This window comes from Gossypium hirsutum, chromosome A13 (genome assembly GCF_007990345.1).
Source record: "Gossypium hirsutum isolate 1008001.06 chromosome A13, Gossypium_hirsutum_v2.1, whole genome shotgun sequence".
In the NCBI taxonomy this organism is placed as follows: Eukaryota; Viridiplantae; Streptophyta; class Magnoliopsida; order Malvales; family Malvaceae; genus Gossypium; species Gossypium hirsutum.
Genome location: NC_053436.1, coordinates 105,309,832 through 105,334,900, shown reverse-complemented (window position 1 = coordinate 105,334,900; position 25,069 = coordinate 105,309,832). Strand labels below are relative to the sequence as shown.

General features: G+C 33.2%; 2 protein-coding genes, 1 long non-coding RNA gene and 1 other non-coding gene across 4 annotated transcripts; 2 read left to right on the top strand and 2 right to left on the bottom strand.

Moving 5' to 3' along the window:
• The first annotated feature begins 241 nt into the window (after positions 1 to 241).
• On the top strand, positions 242 to 786 carry LOC107894472 (agamous-like MADS-box protein AGL80). Its single transcript, XM_016819744.1, has 2 exons — positions 242 to 334; positions 415 to 786. The coding sequence occupies exons 1-2, from the start codon at positions 242 to 244 to the stop codon at positions 784 to 786; spliced, it is 465 nt and encodes a 154-aa protein (XP_016675233.1).
• A 5,229-nt stretch (positions 787 to 6,015) lies between these two features.
• Positions 6,016 to 6,830, top strand: LOC107894823 (agamous-like MADS-box protein AGL80). Its single transcript, XM_016820027.2, has one exon. The coding sequence runs from the start codon at positions 6,139 to 6,141 to the stop codon at positions 6,628 to 6,630; it is 492 nt and encodes a 163-aa protein (XP_016675516.1). The 5' UTR covers positions 6,016 to 6,138; the 3' UTR covers positions 6,631 to 6,830.
• A 4,132-nt stretch (positions 6,831 to 10,962) lies between these two features.
• LOC121213384 (small nucleolar RNA R71) lies at positions 10,963 to 11,069 on the bottom strand. The gene has a single exon (XR_005908765.1). It is a non-coding gene; the product is annotated as a small nucleolar RNA R71 (small nucleolar RNA).
• An 11,883-nt stretch (positions 11,070 to 22,952) lies between these two features.
• LOC107894824 (uncharacterized) lies at positions 22,953 to 23,759 on the bottom strand. Its single transcript, XR_001683270.2, has 2 exons — positions 23,572 to 23,759; positions 22,953 to 23,318 (listed from the first exon to the last, which is right to left on the bottom strand). It is a non-coding gene; the product is annotated as an uncharacterized lncRNA (long non-coding RNA).
• Between the last annotated feature and the right edge of the window lie 1,310 nt (positions 23,760 to 25,069).

Below are 25,069 nucleotides of genomic sequence, written 5' to 3'. Positions count from 1 at the left end.
CTAAAATATGAAATATTTAACTGAAAGCCTCAACCTAAACATACTTACGCATTTAATGTCTACATTAAAATTGCAGCTATTATGGTAATGAATTTGGTATCATCACTGGAATTTAAACACCTGCGAGGACAAGTGAGGCATCCCTTCTTCTCTACCAGCCTCTAATATCCATATATAAGCACACACACACTGTTGGGGTAACATGCAATCAAATTCATAGAAACTAAGCCTTCAATTCTCCATGTCTGGAAAGAAAATAATGCTTGCCTACATTACCACTGATTCAGCAAGGAAAACTACCTACAAGAAAAGAACCAAGGGTCTGGTGAAGAAGGTGCGTGAACTCACTACCCTTTGTGGGATTCAATTGCTTTTGCTGTTATCAACACTCCTGATTTCGGCTCTCAAGCGGAGGTATGGCCGTCCCTCGAGGATGCCCGACGCTTGCTGTCCGAGTTCAAGAAGCTGCCCCTGTCGAAACAAAACAATAAGATGGTTAACCAAGAGAGTTTCCTTGAGCAAAGCTTAGCCAAAGCTACTGATCAACAGCTTAGGAAACTGCGCGAGGAGAATCGCCAGAAGGAGTTGAAAGAAGTCATGTTCGGAAGCCTGAGTGGAAAAGGGATATTGCAGAGTTTGAATGCGATGGATTTGGATGAGTTGGGTCGATTGGTTAAGAAAAACTGGACGGATATTGCAGATTTGACTTTGTTCTCATCAAGCTTCCATGATTGGCTCGAGAATAATTGTATGTCTAACAACATGTGGAACTCGAAGTTGCCATGAGGGTTCTATTTTTTTTTGGTAATAAAGTATTCATTGTTAATAGTAGTGACTAATCCTCTCATTATATATGTTCTCCAAAAAAGTAAACAATTGATTGTGCTACGTGGTTTATCCTCATAAATGTTTCCACTCTATTTATTTCTTTATTATGGGCACCGGGAAAGTGTAGAAATAACAAGATTTTACGTGGTTTTGGTATGTCGGCACTACATGTGATTGTTTAGGTTAAAATTTTAAACTTGATAGTGCGGTCAACCAAATAGCCAGAGGGCCAAGGTTGGGCACTTAGTCTAAGTCAAACATTGGAAGTTAGGGATGACAATTTGGATTGTTAATTGGTTATTTGACTTGAACTTTGTGCATTCAGATAATTTTCAGATAATTCAGATGTTTAAATTACTGTTCGTTTCAAATCTAGAGTGGATGCAGATAGACTCCCTCGTATCCATTATTAGAATCCACATTCCTACACTTGCACATTTGGATTTAGATAAATGCGAACATTCGATCCGAATTTACTAATTACAAAATCAATGCTTCCAACAAGGTTTGAATACAAAAGCCATGTTTTAATTATCAATATTTACCTTAAACATTGGTTATACTTTACACAAATTAGTAAATGTCTGATAAAATATAATAAATTATAATATTTAAAATTAAATATAAAAAAAATTATTAAAAAAATCTAATCTTTAACATATTATTCTCTAAAATCAAATTTAATTTAATTTATCTTGAATTATATCCTTTTGAATTATAAAACCTAACTAAACAATGAGAAGGAATCATAAAAATCCCTACATTTGTGTTTATTGCCTTTATTATTTGACCAGTTAAATTAATTTAAACAAAAAATTAATTAATATGTATATAATTAAAATAAATATTATAATTAATATGAATTTACTTTATAGTTTGAGATAAAATTAAAGTTAGTACATATCATATTAAAAAAAATGTTATACATACACATTTAACTTTACATAATATATCAATTGTTATATATAAGTAAATTATGAACGTATAATAATTATCACACAATTATGTAAGCAAAATATTAAATAGTCATATTCATAAGTAAATTGCCTCTAGTGTTTTTCTCTTTTAAAACTTTTTGAATTTCCATAGGGGATTATTAAACATGTGCAAAATTTCATCATTTGAGAGAGCCATTTTTGCTAATGCGTGTGCAATCTTGTTGGTCTCTCTAAGAACATATCTCAAGCACCACTTCTTTTCATTTAATAGAATTTGTTAAAACCGTCAAAGAAGAGTAGTATTTGATTGTTCAAGTTTGCTATCACTAATAGCAACAACAACCTTGAGGTTATCAAAATGGATGATGATCTCATTGTGTCCTTGTTTTTGAATTAGGAGTAGATAATCCAATATACCCCAAAGCTCTACAACAAAGGCTGAGCACTTCCCGAAGAATCGGTTATATCCCACGATCCAATTTCCATTCCCATCATGCAATACTTTACCTGCAGCAAAAAAAAAAAAAAAAACAGAAATTGATTGAACAGCACTGTCAGTATTACGGAAAAGATACATACCTGAGTTCGAATGTTTAGGAGTTTGTTGCAATTCCATCAGCAAAGCATTTATTGATGATATGCAACTTAGAATTTAAACATGTATCAGATTTTATGGTAAATTGTAATATATATATAATTAATATATCTAATTTGAATTGAGCTAAGGCTTAATTAACATAATTTGAAGAAATTTATAAAATGATTTTGCTAATATATTGATAAAAAACAAGATAGACGGTTACATAAAAATTCAAAATAATAATTAAAAGATAAGATAAAGATAATAAAAATGCATTTGAATGTTTCTGTTGCGAGAATAATTTATAATAAATGAGTGTAACTCGTCAAACAAAATTTCTTACCTTAGACTTAATTAGAGTGAGTTTGAAATTAAATGCCAATCAACCTCTTAATAGATTGAATACAAATCATGTAGGGTTAACAAGAACAAGTCTTCTTATGCATCTTGTAATTTTCGTTGTGTAATCTACTTGAGTGGATTGACCATACTGTTTGAGAATGCATGGTTGCAAAGGAGAATTGGCTTTCTTCTCGTCAAACTTCTATGATTGGTTTCAGAATAATCATAAATCTAACAATATGTTGAACTCAAAGTTTTCATCAGGGTTCTATTTTTTTTTTGCTAATAAGGTATTCATTGTTGATAGCATTACATATGCTCTCCGAAAAGGTAAACAATTGATTGTGAATTGTGATTTATTCTCATAAATGGTTTTATTCTATTTGCTTTTTTATTATGGGTCTGTGAAAGTATAGAAAGAATAAGATTTTACGTAGCTTTAGTATGTTAGCACTTGATATTTTGGTTAATTCTATGTTAGTAGCAGACGTGGCTGTTCAAATTTAAAATTTTGCACTTGATATTTGTAAGGACTTGTATAGTGTGACGAACCAAATAGCCAGAGGGCCAAGGTTGGTCAGTTGGTCTAAGTTAAACAGTGGAACTTAGGGATGTGAATTTGGATTGTGGATTGGATATTCGACTTTTTGTGGATTCAAATATTACGAATTCAGACAATATTTGAATATTTCGGATGCAAAAATTACCATTTATTTCGAATTTGGAGCGGATGCATATAGACTCCCTCATAAATTTATTATCAGAATCCACATTCCTACACTAGTAGATTTAGACTCAGATATCCACAAAATATTTGATAAGAATCTACTACAAAATCAATGCTTCTATCAAAGTTTAAACACAAAAGTCATGTTTTAACTATCAATATTTACCTTAAACATTGGTTAGTAAAAATATAATAAATTATATACTTTTAAAATTAAATATAAAATATATTATAAAAAATCTTTTGTTTAACATTTTATTCACTAAAATCAAATTTAGTTTATATTGGTTTATATTCTTTTGCATCAGTAAATCTAACCAAATAATGGGATGGAATCATAAAAATCCTTATATTTTTTTTATCCCTTTTATTTTTTGATAAATTTAATAAGTGAAATTACTTTAAACAAAAAAAAATTATATAATTAAAATAAATATTATTGATAAGCCATAAAAGTAACATATTTTTAATCTCATTCTTGATGCGTTTTTGGATGATTTATTATTTAAATTAGTGAATTTGATGCTCCTAATCCTTTAAATTTATGTTTTTATACTTAGGTGAGCATATGAGAGTGGAAGGAGCGAAAGAAAAGCCAAAATCGGACAAAAAGAGTTGTTTTCAGTATCTATATGGCCTAGGCATTTCCACACGGGCTGGGCACACGCCCATGTGCCAGACCGTGTCAATTTCGCAACCTGTTTCCCAGATACGCGGAAAAAACCAAATCTTAGGCTTTCTGAGCATTCTAAAGTCTATAAATACCAATTAGAAGAAGACCTATGGGAGCAATCAGAGAAGATTGAGGAAAACACTCGAAGAACGCCATCAGAATCAACTTGGACGCAAATCTCCCTCAAGATCGAATATCTTCATTTAATCTCTTTTGAAGTTTTATTGAGTTTCTTTATGTCTTGTGGTTGTCCTAACTTTGTGATGTTCCTTTTTAGGATTATGAACTAAATTCCCTAGATACGTAGGGAGGATGAACCTATGATAAATCTTATTATTTAATTTCTTTTTTTACACGATAAATACTTGATTCTTGTTCTCAATTATGTATGCTTATTTTGTGTTTTAATATTTTTGGGATATTAATTCATGTTTAATGTGCTTATTTTAGTAGAGCAACTGTCCTTATTTAAGAGTAGATCTAGCATAATTAAGTGGATTTGCATGCAATCCTAGAAATAGGACGACATAAATCTACCGGATTAGAGTCAAATCTAATAGGGGAATCCATAGATCGAGTTAATACGACGTTAGGGGTTTTAATTAGAAACAGATTTCAATTAATCAACCTAGAGTCAGTTGTTCTTACTCTCGAAAGAAATATTAATATAATTTAAGGATTTCTACGGATCAAGACACAAGTGAATAAATCGTTTAATTCAGATTCATAATAATAGGTGAAGTCTAGGTGGATTCTTTCCTGGGTATTGTCTATCTCATTGGTTATCTTTGATTATTTTCCTATTTCATTCTCTGTTGGGTTTATTAGATAATTTAGATTAGTAAATTTAGATTAAAAACAATCACTCCAATTTGTCGGCTAAATAATAGAAAAAATGGTAATTACTAGTACTTTTAGTCCTCGTGGATACGATATTCCCTACTCACCATAACTATACTATTGTTCGATAGGTGCGCTTGCCTTAGTCGTATTTATAGTTAGTTTAGTGACCATTAATTATAACTAATATGAATTTACTTTATAGTGTGAGATATAAGTTAGTAGACATAAACTTCTAACTTCATATAATATATCAATTGTTATATCTAAGTAAATTACGAATAGTGAGTGGTTTTGTTCAATCCAAGGCACAACTTTGTTTCATCTTCCCCTGCTGAAATAGAACCATCAACCCATTCTGATTTCTTCGTATTTGACAAGACATATTTGTCACAACAGGTCTTTTTAGTTCTTGGCTTCTTAGGTGCAGCACCTTCTTTTTCCCAACTTATTCGAGATAGCTTTAAAATGGGTTTAGTCAGTTCTGAAAATGTGGAATAAAGAAGTGTACAGGCATATTACTACAAGGGAGCAGTTGTTCTCATATCCAAAATGTATAAGAGTTGTTTTGAAATATCAATGTTGATCCCACCTCTAACTAACGAAATACCATTTGTAGACAATACATTGAGATTCAATGGATCAACAAAGCACACAACTTTGATGGCCTGGAAGCTTGAGTGTAACCCATATGAGTCTTGATGCCCTTGTGGAGGCTACTTTTACCCAATAGCTTGTATCTCTTTGTTAATATTTGTTTTATTCTCTAAATTCATATATAGCACTGGTGTTGTTTATCAAGTCTTTAGTGTCGGTCTGGTCTTTGGGTTAAGTATTGGGTTAAGTTTTCTATTCTAGTTGGCCCAAACCCAAATATCTTAAATTTTATTTGGACTTTTGTGACATAAATGGTATATATCACTGAAATAAGAAATATGCAACTGACAGCCAGAGATATGAACCCAAAACATACTTATGCATTTAATGTCTACATTAAAATTACAGCTACTATGGTAATGAATTTGGTATCATATCTGGAATTTAAACACCTGTCTTCTCATTTCCTTTTTAGGTCAAAATTAATATGTGTCCAGCGAGGACAAGTGATGCATCCCTTCTTCTCTACAATCCTCTAATATCCATATATAAGCGTACACACTGTTGGCGTAACATGCAACCAAATACATAGAAACTGAGACTTCAATTCTCCATGTCTAGAAAGAAAATGAAGCTTGCCTACATTACCAATGATTCAAAAAGGAAAACTACCTACAAGAAAAGAACCAAGGGTTTGGTGAAGAAGGTGCATGAACTCACTACCCTTTGTGGGATTGAGGCTTGTGCTATTATCCACTCTCCTGATTTCGACTCTCAACCAGAGGTATGGCCGTCCCACGTGGATGCCCGAAGGTTACTTTCCGAGTTCAAGAAGTTGCCCGAGTCGATACGAAACAATAAGATGGTTAACCAAGAGAGTTTCCTCGAGCAAAGCATAGCCAAAGCTAATCAGCAGCTCTGGAAACTATGCAAGGAGAACCGCCAGAAAGAGTTGAAAAAAGTCATGTTCGAAAGCTTGAGTGGAAAAGGGATATTTCAGAGTTTGAATGCGATGGACTTGAATGAGGTGGGTTTGTTGGTTAATCAAAACTTGAAGGATATTGAAAATAGAGTTCGTGTGCTTACTAAAGCGTCTCGTTCCTAAGGATGTTATTTGCAGTGCTCTCTAGATCTAGTGCCTTCTTTTTCTTGGGATATATAGGTGTATCAAATTCAATTTTTGCTTGTGTTATGTCGACCAAATATTGTAGTCGTTTACCCTTTGAATTTAATATGGTTCAATAAATTACATAGAATTTGAATATTTTATGTGGCTATCGTCTTTGTAGTAATCGAAATATATCATTTCCCCCATTTCAGATTTCTATTGAGTCATTATTTATGAAGGCTTATTTGTAAAAAATAAAAAAAAATTTGAACTAGAAAGTAAAAAAACATATTAATGTTTTTTGTATGAGTTTAGATTTGTACTGAAAATAACATTTCAGATTTCTGTTGAGACTCATACTTCCTTTCCACTAAGTGTTTAAATACGCTTAAATCAACATTCTCTTAATTGTTATAATAAAAAAAATTTAATTGAGTTAAGGTTTAATCAACATAATTGAAGAAATTTATAAAATAGTTTTGTTAATATATTGATAAAAAGAAACAAGATTTTTTTTCCCTATTAATGAAGATTGTGGTGGCTCTCGCTCGTCGGAAGTCGATTAGAATACCAAAAGTGTACATTTTAAAGAAACCGAAGGGGAGGAAGGTATCTATATGGTCGTTGAGCTATCCTATGAACCAATATTTTCTTGGAGGGAGAAACTTTGGGGTAAGGGATCTCTTGAGAGTAACAATGTTTGATGCAATCGTAAATTAACTAAAAATTTGACTAAGGCAAGTGCACCTATCAATTAATAGTATAGCTACAGCGAGCAAAGATATCATTCCCACGAGGACTAAAAGTACTAGTAATTACTGTCTTTCTGTTATTTAATCGAAAAATTAGAGAGTTTGATTAAAACTGAAATTAATTGAATTAATTAACTAAAAAACACAACAAAGAACGAATAAGGAAATCAAACGATTAACAACTAGGAAGTGAAACAATACCCAAGAAAGAATCTACCTAGATTTCATCTGTCATTATCAATATGAATTAAACAATTTCTTCACTTAGTACATTGATCCGTAGAAATCTCTAAATTATGCTAATATCTCTTTCGAGAGTATGAGAAACTGACTGTAGGTTGATTAATTGAAATTTCTTTCTAATTAAAACCCCTGTTATTGCATTAACTAGATATATGGATCTCCTATTATATTTGACTCTAATCCGATAGATTTATGTTGTCCTATTTCTAGGATTGTATGGAACTCCACTCAATTATGCTAAATCTATGCTGAAGCAGAGACTTTTCCTCCTCTAATTTCAGCACATCAAACACGTATTAATAGCTCGAAAAATATTAAACCAAGAATTAAGCACACATAAATGAGAACAAGATTCAATTATTTTTTGTGTAAAATAGAAATCAAAGATAGAATTCATCATAGGTTTCATCTCCCCTAGGTATTTAGAAAGTTAGTTCACGCTCGCAAATAAAAACATCCCAAAGATAGTATAACCACAAGAAATAAAAAAACTCATAATAAACTTCAAAGAAAGCAAATGGAGATCTTCAATCTTGATGGAAATTTGCTTCAGAGTTGGTTTCAATGGTGTTTTTCGAGTTGTTTTCTTGAGTATTTTATGACAATTCCCTCCCCTCCTCTCATATTCGGTATGTCTTAGAATGCTCAAAAAACCTAAAAATAGCATTTTCCCACATGTTTGGAGTGTAGATCGTGATTTCCTCACGGTCTGGCACATGGTCGTGAGGCTCACACGACCTTGTGACCAGCCCTTGTAGTCTCTGTACCTTGCTCTGATTTTTTCAGTTTTCATTCGTTTTTCTCTCCTTTTGCTCCCAAATGCTTCCTTGTCTAAAAACATGAATTTAAAGGATTAAGAGCATAAAATTCACCATTTTAAATCGAATAATCATCCAAAAATGCATTAAGAACTAGGCTAAAACATGTTACTTTTGGATGATCTAAAGACCGTTATTCTTGTTATGTCTACTCCTTGATGGAAATTGGAGGCTTTAATGCTATTCTTTCCGCTAGTGAAAAGAAAAGTGAGCGACATCCAAGGAAGAGGTGTTCTTTTTTGGGGAATTTTATTGATTTAGATTGCAATAAGATACTTTTATGGATTTGAATGATTTGGGTTTTCATAGTCCCTCTTTCACTTGGCTTAGAGGCGGGATCCACGAGGGTGTCGATAGGGCTGCTGGTAATAATGTGTGGCTTACTGTATTTCCTCCTAGTTTGGTGACTCATCTCCCGCGAATCAAGTCTTACCATAAGCCTCTACTCCTTATTCTAAGACCTGATGCCAACTTACCCAAAGGTAGACCATTCAGATTTGTTGTTGGATGGGTTGGACACCTAAATTTTTTGGAGTTCGTTAAGGACAATTAGAGCTTTAATGGAAACATGGCTGATAAGCCATAAAAGTAACATGTTTTTAATCCCATTCTTGATGCGTTTTTGGATGATTTATTATGTAAATTAGTGAATTTGATGCTCCTAATCCTTTAAATTCATGTTTCTATACTTGGGTGAGCATAGAGGAGTAAAAGGAGCAAAAAAAAAAAAGAAGAAGCCAAAATCGGTCAAAAAGAGTTTTTTTCAGTATCCACATGGCTTAGGCATTTCCACACGGGCTGGCCACACGCCCATGTGCCAGCCCGTGTCAATATCGTACCCAATTTTTAGGTGAGTATTCTAAAGTTTATAAATATCAATTAGAAGAAGACCTAAGGGAGCACACAGAGAAGATTAAAGAGAAGACTCGAAGAACACCATCGGAGCCAACTCAGAAACGGATCTCCTTCAAGATATAAGATATCCTTTTAACTTCTTTTGAAGTTTTATTGAATTTCTTTATGTCTTGTGGTTTTTCTGACTTTGAGATGTTTTCATTCAGGATTATGAACTAATCTCTTAAATACGTAGGGGGGAATGTATGATGAATTCGATTATTTAATTTTTATTTTACGAGATAAATACTTGATTCTTGTTCTAAATTATGTATTCTTATTTCATGTTTTAATATTTTTGGGATATTAATTCATTTTTAATGTGCTTATTTCAGTGGAGAAAAGTCATTGTCTAAGAGTAGATCTAGCATAATTGAGTGGAGTTGCATGCAATCTTAGAAATAGGACAACATAAATCTACCAGATTAGAGTCAAATCTAATAGGAGAATCCATAGATCGAGTTAATGCAACAATAGGGGGTTTTAATTAGAAAGAGATTTCAATTAATCAACTTAGAGTCAGTAATTTCCTACTCTCGAAAGAGATAATAACATAATTTATGGATTTCTATGGATTAAGACACAAGTGAATAAATCGTTTAATTCAGATTCAAAATAATAGGTGAAGTCTAGGTGGATTCTTTCCTGGGTATTGTCTATCTCATTGGTTATCTTTGATTATATTCCTATTTCGTTCTCTGTTGGGTTTATTAGATAAATTAGATTAGTAAATTTAGATTAAAAACAATAACTCCAATTTGTCAGTAAAATAATAGAAAAAATGGTAATTACTAGTACTTTTAGTCATCGTGGATAAAATATTCTTTACTCACCATAACTATACTATTGTTCGATAGGTGCGCTTGCCTTAGTCGTATTTATAGTTAGTTTAGTGACCATCAAGTTTTTGGCGTCGTTGCTGGGGACTAAAATATTAGGAACACTTATTTTTGTTAATTTATCCATTTTTAATTTTATTATATTTTTATTTTTAGCTTAATTTTTGTTTTCTAATTTTTTTTATTTGCTTCTGGAAGGTTCTTTTAGTTTATGATTAGAAGAAACCCGTCGGGACCATAATTATTTGACAGTGAAATTGAAAGTACAATTCGAAAAAATTGTAAAGAAGCAAGGCAGAGTCGACAGATTATAGTAAATGAGCAAGATGACATTATTATTATGTAGAGATGGGTGATAATCAGAAAATCAGTTGCCTCCTGCGGTTTCTGAAATCCTGCAAATGTAAATCCTGTTCCTCGTTCTGTGTACTATTATACCAAGCCCATTCTAACTGGGGTTGAATTGAGTATTGTGAGACCCACCATTGCTGCAAATAATTTCAAACTGAAGCCGAACACTATTTAGATGGTACAACAATTTGTTCAGTTCGATGGTTTGCAAGACGAAGATCCAAATACTCATTTGGCTAATTTTCTGAAAATCTGTGATACTTTCAAGATAAATGGCGTTTCTGACGACTCCAGTTGCCTACGGTTATTCCGTTTCTCGTTAAGGAAAAAAGCTAAACAATGGTTGAATTTTTACCACGAGGTTCTATCACTACATGGGATCAAATGACCGAGAAATTCTTACTAAAGTATTTCCCACCGACTAAGACAACTAAGTTGAGGAATGATATCTCTTCTTTTATTCAGATTGACCTAAAAACCTTAGACAATGCATGACAGAGGTATAAGGACTTATTGAGCCAGTGCCCTCACCATGGATTACCTTTATGGCTACAGGTTCAAACCTTCTACAACGGTTTGAATCCCTCAACCAGGCAATTAATCGATGCAGTAGCCGGTGGTACACTGAATAATAAAACACCTGAAGTGGCTTATGAATTTATAGAGAAGATGGCACTGAATAATTATTAGTGGCAGGTCATGACGACAAAGCCGATGAAAGTAACCAGTGTTTTTAAGTTAGATGCGGTCACCATGTTATCAAATTAGGTAGAACTTTTAAATAAAAAAAATGATGGTTTATATGTTTCTACGCAAGTACATCCGGTGATGCAATGCGATACGAATGGAGGAGGAATGAACAATCCAGAATTTCTACGCTATGGTCCAAGCATAGAGATCGAACGAATAAATTATATGGGTAATATTTATAGGCCTCAAAATAACCCTTATAGTAATACTTATAATTCAGGTTGGAGGAACCATCCCAATTTCTCTTGGGGTGGACAAGGAAATCCTAGAGCACAAGCCCGTCCAGGCTTCCAATAGCAACCTTACCAGGAAGAGAAGAAGCTGAACCTTGATGAGATGTTGAAGAAGTTTATCTCAGTTTCAGAAACCTGTTTTCAAAACACTGAAGCAACACTTAAAAATAAAAAAGCATCGATTCAAGGACTCAAGAACCAAATAGGTTAACTTGCTAAGCTAATTTTAGAAAGACCATAAGGGAGCTTGCCTGGAAATACCGAAACTAACCCAAGAGAGCAACTTCATGCAATTATTGTACGAGATGAAGAAAGGTTAATTGCATCTGAACTAGAATCGAGGTAGGAAATTGTGGTGAGTAACGGTAAGGTCGAGATAAGCCAGATTGAACAAAAATCGGTTGGTAAAGATTATAAACCTCGTGTGCCATATACTAACGCGACGAAGAGAGACCACACGAATGGAAAATTTGGTGAATTTCTTAAACTTCTAAAAAAATTACATATTAACTTACTGTTTATTGAAGCTCTTTCACATATGCCCAATTTCGTTAAATTTTTAAAGGAGCTTTTGGCAAATAATAGAAAGTTAGATGATTCGTTGCATGTAGAGCTAAATGCAATTTGCTTAGCCATTTTGCAAAATAAACTACCCAACAAATTGAAAGATTCAGGGAGTTTTACTATTTCTTGTTTAATTGGTAGTTTGACTATTAATAATGCTTTGGCTGATTTAGGGGCGAGTATTAATGTCACGCCCTACAAAATGTTTAAGCAATTAGGTCTTGGAAAACCCAAACAAACTAGAATGAGTATTCAATTAGCCGATAGATTAATTAGATTTCCTAGGGGTATTATTAAAGATGTTCTTGTAAAAAATGATAAATCCATATCCCAGTTGATTTTGTTGTTTTAAACATGGATGAGGATAGTGATGTACCTCTGATTCTAGGTCGGCCCTTTTTACCAACTGCTAGAACTATTATTAGTGTTGGTACATGGGAATTAATACTTCGTGTAGGTGATTGAACGATTACTCTCTAAGCTCATGATTCTATTAAGACATCTAGTGATCGAGATGATTATACAAGTTTTGTTAATATGAGTAACCTTGTAGTTCAATCTTTTGGAACGATGAAAATGTGCAAGTATACACAATCGCAACAAGTAATAAAGTGACAAGTGAATGTCGAGTTATCGTACCCACAGGGACTATGAAAAGGATTATTTATGAATGCAATTTAAAAAACTTTGGTGAAGAAAAATATTTTGTTTTAAAAAGAGTGATTAAGAAAAATAAGATTTTTTAGTTATTAAACTCATGTTTATGTTGTTAAGAATAAATTCAAGGCAACTCGCTAATTTGCTAACTTATGAACATACTCACCTACACAAATCCATTCATCTCTTAACATATCCCTATGTTAATTCAAACGATTAAACATATTTTAATAAGCAAACATGTTATGGCACATACATACTCATTAAATTGAACTAATCTCTTGCATATCCCTATGTCAATTCAAATGATTAATTAAATCCAATAAGCACATAAAAGACTATGTGAGGCAACAAGGTATCCTTACCTTGAAACAGTTTAATCACAATAATCTTGCCAGTTATGCAAGGCAAGTGTATCGCCAGATACATTGCTAATTTAACCTTCAGCTACCTTAGAAGAATAAACATGCATTGATTAAGTATTATGTCTATTAATTACAATTTCAATTCGTTTAAATAATTAATTCATTAACTACCTCACAATTGTAATGCAAGAATAACTTAGGCATGATTTTACTTAATCAAGCATTTTACCGAGGCCTATAACAGCATAAACACAATTTTAATAATTTAAGCAGATGAAATGCAATCAAATCAACACGAATTAAATTCAAGCTAAACTAACTAAATTAACCATTCCAAAAACATAAATATTCATGGATATGTTCATCATAACAACAAAAAAAATTAAAGAGATAGGGAATAAGAATCAAATCCGGTATTTTTCCGAGGCTTTGACAAAGTTGCTACGTTCTTCACTCTTTGTTGTCCTCGCCGATCAAGGCTTCTATGAACACTCAATTACTGCTCCAAAATGGCTGAAGAAGAGCCCTTTTCCAAGGGGAGAAATAGGCACAAGAGCAAGAGACTTGAAATGGGAAAATGAGAGGAGAAAGTGAGAGAGGAGAGATGAGATGTGAATGAATTGAGGTGTGCTTTGAATGACCAGCCAAGGGGGGTTTTTATAGCTGAATGTGGCAGCTAAAATTTTCTAAAAATAGCAGCGAAAGAGCCGCCCCTTGGCCGGCCATCTACGTGGCAAAGTTGATGGCTTCAACTTTGCTAAATATGGCTTGGGGCAAATCCATAAAGCCACCAATTGTGGAGGGGCTTGAATGCAACTTTGACAAGTCTTTAAGGGCTTCTTTGCAAGCTTAATTAATCAGCTAATAAGCTGATTTGGGTCAGCATATGGACGGTTTTGGGCTGCCCAATCCTTGGCCGGTTCAGTTCAATCGGTTTGGTTCAACTTGACCACTTTTTCTATAACTAATTAATAATAATTTATTTAGCCCAAATTAAATTGGGTATAAATTAAAATTAATTATATTATGAATTAATACACATAATTGGACTGTCTTAGGCTGGAAATTAACTCACCTCGATACTTCAAATTGCTTCTCGATTTTGTGCTTCTGGCAGTGTCTACTGAGCTATTTTAATTATAAATTAATTATAAAATTAACTAAATTTCAACATGTTCATATTTTAAGTGTACTTTAACTATTTTAAAAAAATTAATTATTTTTCGACAAGAATTTAATTGAATTCGAATGAATTTAAGTTAAAAAGGGTATGAAAAAGTGTGTAAATTTTTGTATTTCCACCTTCTTTGCAGGAAACCCCTCAAAAAACAAAATGGAGCCATGTTCCAGTCTATATGACAGAAATAGAATGGTTTACGATGAATGAATGTTACAAATTGATGAATTAGATGAATGGCGGACGCCTGTCAAGAAGAAACCGAGAAAACACGATGAAGAGCCAAAACGACGCATTGACAAGCATATGGACAGAACAAACCAATTTAAGGTTGGGGATAAGGTACTGCTAGATAAAACGGGTCCTCGAATTGCCAGTTCAGAGCTTGATGCAAACGAATCAAATCCCTTATACGGCACTGAATGTCTTTCCATACGGTACAGTCGAGGTAACTCATTCTGAATTCGGCACATTTAAGGTAAATAGTACTCGACTCAAACCTTATTTTGATAATAGAATTGATAACGAGAAAGAGGAGTTTCGACTCCCTGAATGATCGTAACCGTGGAAATACAAGATAAATCAAGCTTAGATTTTAAATAAATGCTTCTCGGGAGGCAACCCTAGTGTTAACACTGCTAATTTTCTTAATTTTATTTCATGATATTTTTAAAATTAATTAATTTTCAAAATAAAAAAAAGTGTTTAGGCCTAGGCCGTGTGCACAAAAAGAAGTTCGACAGTGAGTTACACGGCCTGGCGACATGGCTATGTGACCTACATGGCCTAGACATACAGGTGTGTCCTTGGCCGTGTGGATCCTGGGACTTAATTTTTCCAAAATTTGACTGTTACATGGCCTAAAATAGCCCACACGGCCGTATGGACCACACGACTTGGACACACGGGCGAGTTCTATGCTGTGTGAAACTTGGAGCAAATTTTTTTCATTTTTAAATCAAGTCAGAGAGTTACACGAGAAAGGCACACGGTCATGTTTGAGACACGGCTGAGCCACATGGGCGTATGGACGTTCACATGGGTGTGGGAGAAGCGAAGGAGGTTGCACACGCCTATGCAACACAACCGTGTGTGCCACACAGCCTAGACACCCGGGCGTATCCGAGGCCGTGTGAAAATTGGGCCTATATTTTTTAAACGCACACAGGTTAAAAAGGAATGACATGGGCATGTGCCACGGCCCTGTGACTCAATACGGGCCTCACACGACCGTGTCACCCATTTAACTCCCAAACCCTAAATCTTTTCTTTTACTCTGTCTTCTTCTTCACCATCCAACCCTAGCGCTGCTGCTCACATCCCTCACCTTCTTCCGGCCACCGTCATCTCATTCTATCGCCGTTTGTTCCACCTTCTCCCTCACCACCCCTCGCGTAGCTTTCCCTTTTCTCCCTTGCTTCGAGTCGCATTGGCTCCCTCGCCCTACCTTTTCCCTTTCTCCCGACTCCATCGCCCCCAACTGACCCCCCTCACTCCACCTTCTCTTTCTCCATCTCCTTTTTACCCCCGTCAAATCTTACCTTCCCCTCAACCGCTATCTTTTTTCACCTCGTCTCCTTCTTTGTTTCCTCATTGCCACCACCTACGCACAACCTAGCCCTTTTCCTTTCCTCCCTTTCAAACTAAAAATCACCCCCGTGCTACAACCTCCACCCTTCCTTAGCCTCGTCGAGCACCACTGCGCCCGTCGACTGCCGCACCCCTGACCCACCACCGCTCCCGTTGGTTTCCCCTTTTACCTTTTCTTTATTTTAATTAATTAATTAATTAATTATTTCTTATTTCTTATTTTATTTTCAGTCTATTCCTCTATTTTATCATATTCTTCTTATTTTTATTTTTATTTTTCTGTTTTAGTATTATTATGCTTAGCTTTTATTTTTATTTTTATTATTTTTTGTTTTACTATTATGCTTCTTGTTCAATTTGGTTATTTTGGGTTTTGTTTATACCATTCTTGTTATCACCTTAATCTTAGTAAATAAACTTTGTTTAGGTTAATATATATTTATTTTCCTATCATTATTATTAATTGCTCCTATTCTTATTTTCAATATGTCTTTATTTGTCCTTTAGATCTAATTTAGTTATTTTCTTTATTATTCCTTCCTTATTGCTTTCATTACTTCTAGTTTGATACATTATAGCGTCAATATATGGTTTTTTTTGCATGTATAGGTGATGGGTTACAAAACTAACTAATATTTCGAATAAGGCAAGCGCACCTATCGATTAGTAGTATAGCTATGGTGAGTCCGGAATATCGTATCCACGAGTATTAAAAGTACTAGTAATAACTATCTTTCTATTATTTAGCCTATAATTAAAGGAATTTGTTTTAATCTAAAATTAAACTAATTAACTATGAACGCGACAGAGATCGAATTGAGCCAATGAGAGAGACAATACCCAGGCAAGAATCCACCTAGACTTCACTTATTATTCAGACTCTGAATCAAATGATTTATTCACTTTTCTTGATCTGTGGAAATCCTTAAATTATGTTAATATCTCTTTCGAGACTAAGAACAACTGACTCTGGGTTGATTAATTGAAATCTCTTTCTAATTAAAACCCCTATCATCGCATTAACTTGATCTATGGATTCCCCTATTAGAGTTGACTCTAATCCGGTAGATTTATATCGTCTTATTTTTAGAATTGCAATCAACTCTGCTCAATTATGCTAGATCTACTCTTAAGCAGAGACTTTTGCTCCACTGAATAAGCACATCAAACTTGGATTAATATCCTGAAAATATTACGGCAAGGATTAAGAAGACATAATTAAGAACAAGAACAAGTATTTATCGTGTAATTCAGATAATTAAATAATAAGATCCATAGTAGATTTCATCCTCCCTAGGTATTTAGGGAGTTTAGTTCATAATGTAAAAGGAAAACATCTCAAATTTAGAAAAACAACAAGACATAAAAAACCAAAATAAACTTCGAGAGAAATTTGAATGAAGATCTTCAATCTTGTGTGGATCTGCTTCCGAGATGATTCCAACAGCTTTCTTCGAGTAATTTCTGCTTTCTACTCCGTGTGTTCTTTTAGGTCTACTTCTAGTGTGTTTATATAAACTTTAGAATGCTTAAAAACCTTAAAAGTTGGCTTTTTTCTCGTGTTTGGGAAATAGGGAGCAATATTGACACGGGCTGCCACATGGGCGTATGGCTAGCCCGTGTGGCTCACATAGGCATGTGCTCAACCCGTGTGAAAATGGTCTTGGCCGTATGGATCTTTAAATCATCCCGTTTTTTCCGTTTTTGGCCCGTTTTCTACTTCTTTTGTTTCCCTATACTCTCCTAAGTATAAAACATGAAATTAAAGGATTAAGAGCATCAAATTCACTAAATTAAATGATAAATCATCAAAAAACATGCTAAGCATGGGATTAAAATGTGTTACTTTTATGGTTTATCATTAGGTATTCGTACATACTGTTTTAGAAGTAAATTTCTATTTTAAGTACTTGGATTTTACCTTCTCGACCCTTTGTTTTCTTATTTCGTGATGTTTTATTTATTGATGGATTTTGTTTTTACTTTTTCAGGTATACCATGATGAACACTCGTAGCAAGTCCAAAGTTGCCATCCCCACTTCAAAAAAGCGGAAGACCCCTGGCCCGACCTCTTTCTCGAGCACTTTCACTGAGGCTCGCCACCCCTATATCCGATTTTCAGTGGATCCCCAAGAGGACTTATTTCAGCTACTTTGACTGTGACCACTTGGCTTAGGCCAATGTATTGATTGGGCCGCTTTGGAATAGGTCTAGTTAGCTGATCATGTTGAAGCCTTTATTGCCACAGCTCAGTAGGACCGGTTCTTCTCCATCATCGAGCCCACATACATGGAGCTGAATTTAGAGTTCTACTTGACATTTACCCTCCAGCATGTGATGACGACTCATGATGAGTCAGGCACCATCACTTTCTAACTCGGTGGCCTAGTGCGCCATATGAGTGTCCCTGAGTTCTGTGCTGCTTTGGGACTATACACTGAGGAATTTATGAGTGTCGAGAACTTCCTCCGCCTACATCGGCACATCGACTACTCACCATCTAATTTTTGGGTAAATTTTACGGTGAGTACGACACCTTATGATGCGAGTCGCTTGAAGGCGACTTCTCTCCCTCTGGCTTTATGGTATAGTCACGCCCTTTTAGCTCATAGTTTTACTAGTAGGAGAGAGAGCACAGGAGTCATTAGTACTAATGATGCCTATTTTTTATGGAGTATGGCCACCAGGCATATTTTTTATTTAGCCTACTTCATCGCCCTCGCCTTCCACCATCAGATAGATCGCAATAGGAAGGGACCTATCTGTTTAGGCCCTTATATGTCTCGACTAGCTCAAAATTTCAGTCTCCTCGACACACCAGAGCAGTCCTCTACGCTTACACTTGCCGTCTAGATGTCCCCACAGGGAATATCAAGCATGACCTATATAAGGATGGTCGAGCGGCTTCATGGAGTAGATCTTCTTTAGTACGATTATTTCATTCTGACTCTCAAAATGATCGCGAGGACTTCACTGACGAAGACCCATCTCATCCTCCACCTTCGAGTCACCATTCTGTTTCTTCTGTTGCTACATTAGAGGACCTCTCCGAGCGGTTCACTCGCTTCGAGCAGCACTACTTTCAGAGGTTCGATAGTATTGATGTAACACCCTTAACCCGTATTCAACGTCGAAATAGGGTTTCGGGGCATTACTAGAATTTGCAGATCACCTGAAAAATTCAATTAAATACTTATCGATTCAATGTATCATATAAATAAATATATTACCATTCAATCAATAGCTTGGCACTTGTATAAGCATCAAACAGCGACATTGTTAGTATACTAGTACATAATTCATATAAATTCAACATTGAAATACTTATTTTCTCGACATGCCACACTTGAGTTTAATAATTGTTTTTACCTATATTATTTTCTTGTATCAACATATCAAAGATAATCATATATGTACATGTCATGAAACATATCATTCTCTTACCGTTTCTTCATAAGTATATATCTTTCATTTCATTATATCAATACTTCATGCTCTATCATTTCCATATATTTTATGTATATTTATTCCAGTAATAGTTTATATCAAACTTAACATAAATTATATTCTATGTACTTATACTTATTTCGTTTATCTATCTTCATAATTATTTCGTACAACTATTTTGTACATATATTTCCATATGACTAGTTCTTGTAAACATTTCACACAACCATTTCATATAACCATTCGTCATCTGATACATATTACCTGAATATCAATTGTTCAACAGATGTCATAGTGTCTCCCATCCACAGTCTTATTTATCTTGGACATGATGCCATAGTGTCTTTCAACTATGGTCTTACTCATTTTCTATCATGTTGCCATAGTACCTCATGTCATGTTGCCATGGTATCTTTCAACCATGGTCTTATTCATTCCCGTCATGTTTCCATGGTATCTTTCAACCATGGTCTTATTCATTTCCCGTCATGTTGCCATGGTATCTTTAAAACCTAAAACTCTAAACCCCTAAACCCTAAAACCACAAACCCTAAACCCGCGAACCTCATCCTTACAGCGGGATTACCAGTCCAGGCTAAATCCCTTGTAATATAAACTCATAGAGTATTGTCGGGATTACCAGTCCAGGCTAAATCCCCTACAACCACAATTACTCTAATGAGCTTGGATCTGAATTACCAGTGCAGGCTAAATTCAAACCCTAATTCAGATTACCCATCCGGGCTAAATCCATTTTACACATATTCTTCGGGAGGGCTATAACAGGATAGGATCACCCGTCTGGGCTAGATCCTTTTTTACCGTCAATTCCTTTTCAGAGATCCATCGAATTTTCCTTTCATTCAACCGAGATTTTTTCCCCTTTTTTATCAAATATATCAATGTGTCATTAATTTTCATACAATAAACATTCAAGTCATATTCACATCAATAACATACATTTCAAGCATTTAAGAATATAATTCAAGTTACATGAACTTACTTGGCAAAATTACAGAAATATCAAAATTCAGGGGCATTTTGGTAATTTACCATTTTCCCAATTTTCACCCGATCTTAAATTGATAATTTCATTCAATTTATTAATTTAAATAATAAAACAATTCATTCCCTTCAATTTGGTCATTTTTGACATTTTTACAAAATTACCCCCTAAAGTTTTACTTTTATTCAATTTAGTCCCTAAGCCTAAAACATGCAAATTAGCCATGCTAGCTGAATATCCATATATATTTTCCTTCTCCTGCTCTCAATTTCACATCCTTAATGTATATAGCACAGTTGTAAGTAACATTATCTATAATTTTTATTATTTACTTTTATGAATATTTAAGCTGTCCATCTGTGTCATAGTCACTAAATTATTTATATCTAGAGATATAGAACTCCAAATTAAGATCCACTAATTTTCCCTGAATCTAGACTCTTATATGTTCTTACCATAAAATTTTCATAATTTTTATTTTAGCTAATAAGTTCAATTTATTCTTTAAAGTTATCCCTGTTCTGCTATCTAACAGTTCTGACCCTTCTTCACTAACAATTAATTATCTGCTCGTACAGAATTCGAATGATGTTACCTTTTATTTATCTTGAAAATGGACTCATTCAAGATTCTAAACATATAAATTTAATCCCCTAATTATTTTTATGCAATTTTTTATGATTTTCTAAATTCATAATAGGGGAACTCGAAATTATTCTGACCTTGTCTTACAAAATTTATTATATCTAATGGTTTACAATTCCATTGCTTACATAATTTATTCTATAAGAAAATATACTCAATAGCGTTAATTTCATATTTTATTTATTCTATAATTCGATTTCTAAAATTTTTGGTGATTTTTCAAATTTAGACTACTGCTGCTGCCTAAGACTGTTTTAGTGCAAGATATTAATTACCATGTTTATAACACCCTTATTTTCTTTTTCTACACTATTTCTCATCACATTCTCTTATTTTCTTTTCACTAACATATCAAGAATATAGGACCGTATGTAAGGAAACTCTACATTAACATTAATCCCATGCTTTGTCAATAATATCAAACTTAAAAATATATTGAAATCATGATGTTCTTACCTTGTTCTATTGATTTCAATCTTCATCTTCATTTTCTCTCTCCTTCAGCTTCCATTTCTTGAATCCAACTTGATATTCTAGCTTTCCATAGTCTCCTTAACATTTTTCTCTCCTAGTAGCTATGGAAATTTCTTTTGATTTTTGGGTGAAAATGGTGAATTTTTGGTAAAAGGACCAAATTGTAAATAAATGAAAACTGCTTTTTTTCTTCTTCTTCTCACGTTGGTTTTGCATGGGAAAAATGGATGAGAATTTCTCATCTTTCTTTCTTTATATACTAATAAAATAATAATAAAATATCTTATTAAAGTATTAATAAAATAATATTTATATAATTAAGTAATTATAAAATATCACTAGCATCATTATTACTTTCTATATTTCTCTTTCTTCCAATTGACCATTTTGTCTTTTATTATCTTTTAAAATTCCATCCTTGAGTCATCATTTAATTTGGTAAAATTACAATTTAGTCCCTTATAGTTCTTCACCTATTCAATGTGGTCCTAATTCATCCATTTTCTTTAGTTTCTAGATCATTCCACCCTTAAAATATTTACACTATTGGTCCTTCAAATTTTTCATATTTACACTTTAACCCCTCAAATTTTGAGTATTTACTCTTGTGCAACAGAACTTTTCTCTCTTTTACAATTTAGTCCTTTCTTGAATTAATATATCATAATATACTTCCCAATATTGACATAACTCAAAATTTCCCTTTTTGTCACTTGATTTTCTTATTTTATTATATCAAGGATAATATCTTACTGTAAAAATATTCGGGGTATTACAATTGACGCAACACTGCAGCAGATCTGTCAGCACCTTCACATCTCCTCTTCGGCATTAGCGACTCACCCTACTGATGCTTCCGACGATGAGGATCATTAATTTTATTTGTTTTCGTTTTAATTTTCTTTTCTTTTCTTTTATGTTTATTTCTCTTTTTAGTTGTTTTGTTTTCTCTTTATTTGCTTGTCTTTTTAATTATTATCTTTTGAACTATATTTTTATGGTTGTTTGTACTCAAGTTATAACCCCTTAATATTCTTCACTATTTGTGTTTATTTTCTTATTAGTTTGCTCGGAATCATGCACTACATCTAGATTTTTCTACAATTCTGCTTTTCACCATTCTGGCAATTTCATCCAATATTTAGGGAAATTTTAGTTTTCTCCCTCTCTTATGATATCCTGTTTATACTGTGATTATATGTGTTTGTACATTGAGGACAATGTACACTTTAAGTGTGGAGAGGTTATTTATATAATTATTAGAAAATCTCTGAATTATGTTTTGTGTTTAAGTAATTTTCTCATACTTCTATTAGAATGAACTTTTATCGATTTGTGATTTTCATTGATGTGTTTTGGATTAAATTCATAGATATTTGTGTATTGGTTGTTTTAAACTTTAAGACTTGAGAGAATCAAGCATGATAAATTTATTTTCAGAATTAAAAATTTTAGGTTATTTCCCTTGTAGTAGCCCAAATCTACCCGGGCCTTAAAACCAAAAGCAAAAAAAATAAAAATAAATGAATGTTATATTTATTACAGTCCATTTACAATACCATAGCCCACTAACCCGTAGACCCAAATACTTAGAACCCAATTAACCTAAACTACCCACTAACCCGTTTACACCCAACCCACAAACAAGTACGGCCCAAATGGCCCAGTTGGTTAACAAAGGACGGAAGACCTAGGTTTCTGGAACCCTAGGCGCCGCAAACGGAAGGTTCCAGAAACACTAGCGCCGCAAGCATTCCAAACGACGCGACTGTTCGTCTCGTGTAACCCACTATCAGTGCTGAGATTCCAGGCTTCGAATCACACCGTGATCAATGCCACCAGTAGATCTACGTCGTCAGCACGATCGTCGCCGGATTTTCCTCAATCATCCACAAAAAAGGGAAATAAACGACAGAGACGAAACAAATATGGCAAGGAAATAAAATAAAGATGTAAATATATTGTAAACAGTGGCTATAAAGCCCGAGTGCTATCGTTGTAATGGATACGAACAGTTGATATAGATAAAAACAAGAGAAACATTGGCAGATTATCAAAGAATACAGAGGTGAATATTTCATTTTTTTACAAAATATATGCTGGTAACATGAAAAGGGAAAAGAGGAGACGAACTATTTCTAAATTTGCGTTGAAACGGGAAGTTTTCCAACTTCCGACCGCCGCACGTGGCGGCGTTCGCGGTGGCGCGTGGACGCGTGGGCGCTTGAGAACGGGGGCTCGACAGAGCTCCGAGGTCGGCCCCAAATCCTCTTTCAGAGGATTTCTTTCTTTTTTTTTCAAAACCGGGCTTTAAATGAATTTTAAGTTAAAATTTGGCTTATATAGCCTTATTAGAATGACGTCGTTTAGCTTAAAACAATAAGCTCTGAAATGGCGTTGTATCAATATTGAGGATCCGCGCGTTGACCCGTGACCCGGGGAGGATCCGCGTATTTTTAGAAAATGGGCTAATTGCTCAATTAGTCCTTCCGCATTTTTAATCTTTATAATTTCATTTTATTTTATTTTTAATTCGGCCCTAATATTTTATAGTTGTTTCAATTTAGTCCCAATGGTTATTAACTCCATTCTGAGGAACGACGTCGTTTCCTAGGATAAGGGCTAATTGCCCAATGAGTCCCTCGGGTTTAAATGCGTTTTTCAATTAGACCCAATTTTTATTTTATTTTGTAATTAATCCTAAATTCTTTAATTAAATTCAATTTTAATCCTTTTTTATATATTTAATTTATTTTAAATACCTCATATATTATTTATTTTTATAAACATTAATTACATATTATTTTTATTATCCATCATGTTATTTTTATTATTCTATATTTTACTTATAAATTATATTTTATTATATATTTCATATATATATTATTTTTATTTTAAATTATGTATTATTATTCATTAATTGTGTAAATTTTATTTTTTTAAAAAGATTATTATTAAATAATAGTATATATTATCCTTATTTATATGATAGTATTTTTATTATGTTTTATTTATATTCCATATCATATTATATATTATTCCTTATAGTATTTTTCCTTTTATTATACATTACATTATATACATGTTATTATATATTTTTTTACTTATCATATGGTTTATATTATTATATATTTTGTTTACAAATTATATTATACACTATATATTTTACCATATATTATAACTTGCATTACTTTTATTTCATTGTAAAAAATATACTACTTTATCACTAATTATATAGATTTTTTATTTTATTATTAAATAAATATGTGTAATAATTAATATTAATATTTAGTACATTATTTTGTTAATATATTAAGTTATTATACCCTATAATATGGTTTATATATATTAATCATTTAAAAAAAAGAGTTTTCCTTTATTATTTTCATATTGTTCTAAAAATTTATGAATATCTTTATTTTTTTACTATTTAATTTATATGTCTATAATTTGCTTATTTACTTTTTGTTATTGTTTAGTAGGTTAAAATTTTTTTAGAATATTTGTTATTGTTTTTACATATTTGCATGAGAATTAATCATTTATGTTGATTTAAGGTACATTTGCATGAGGTTGTTATATATATTATACAATTTATATCATTGAATTCATTATGCTCTACGTTGTATTT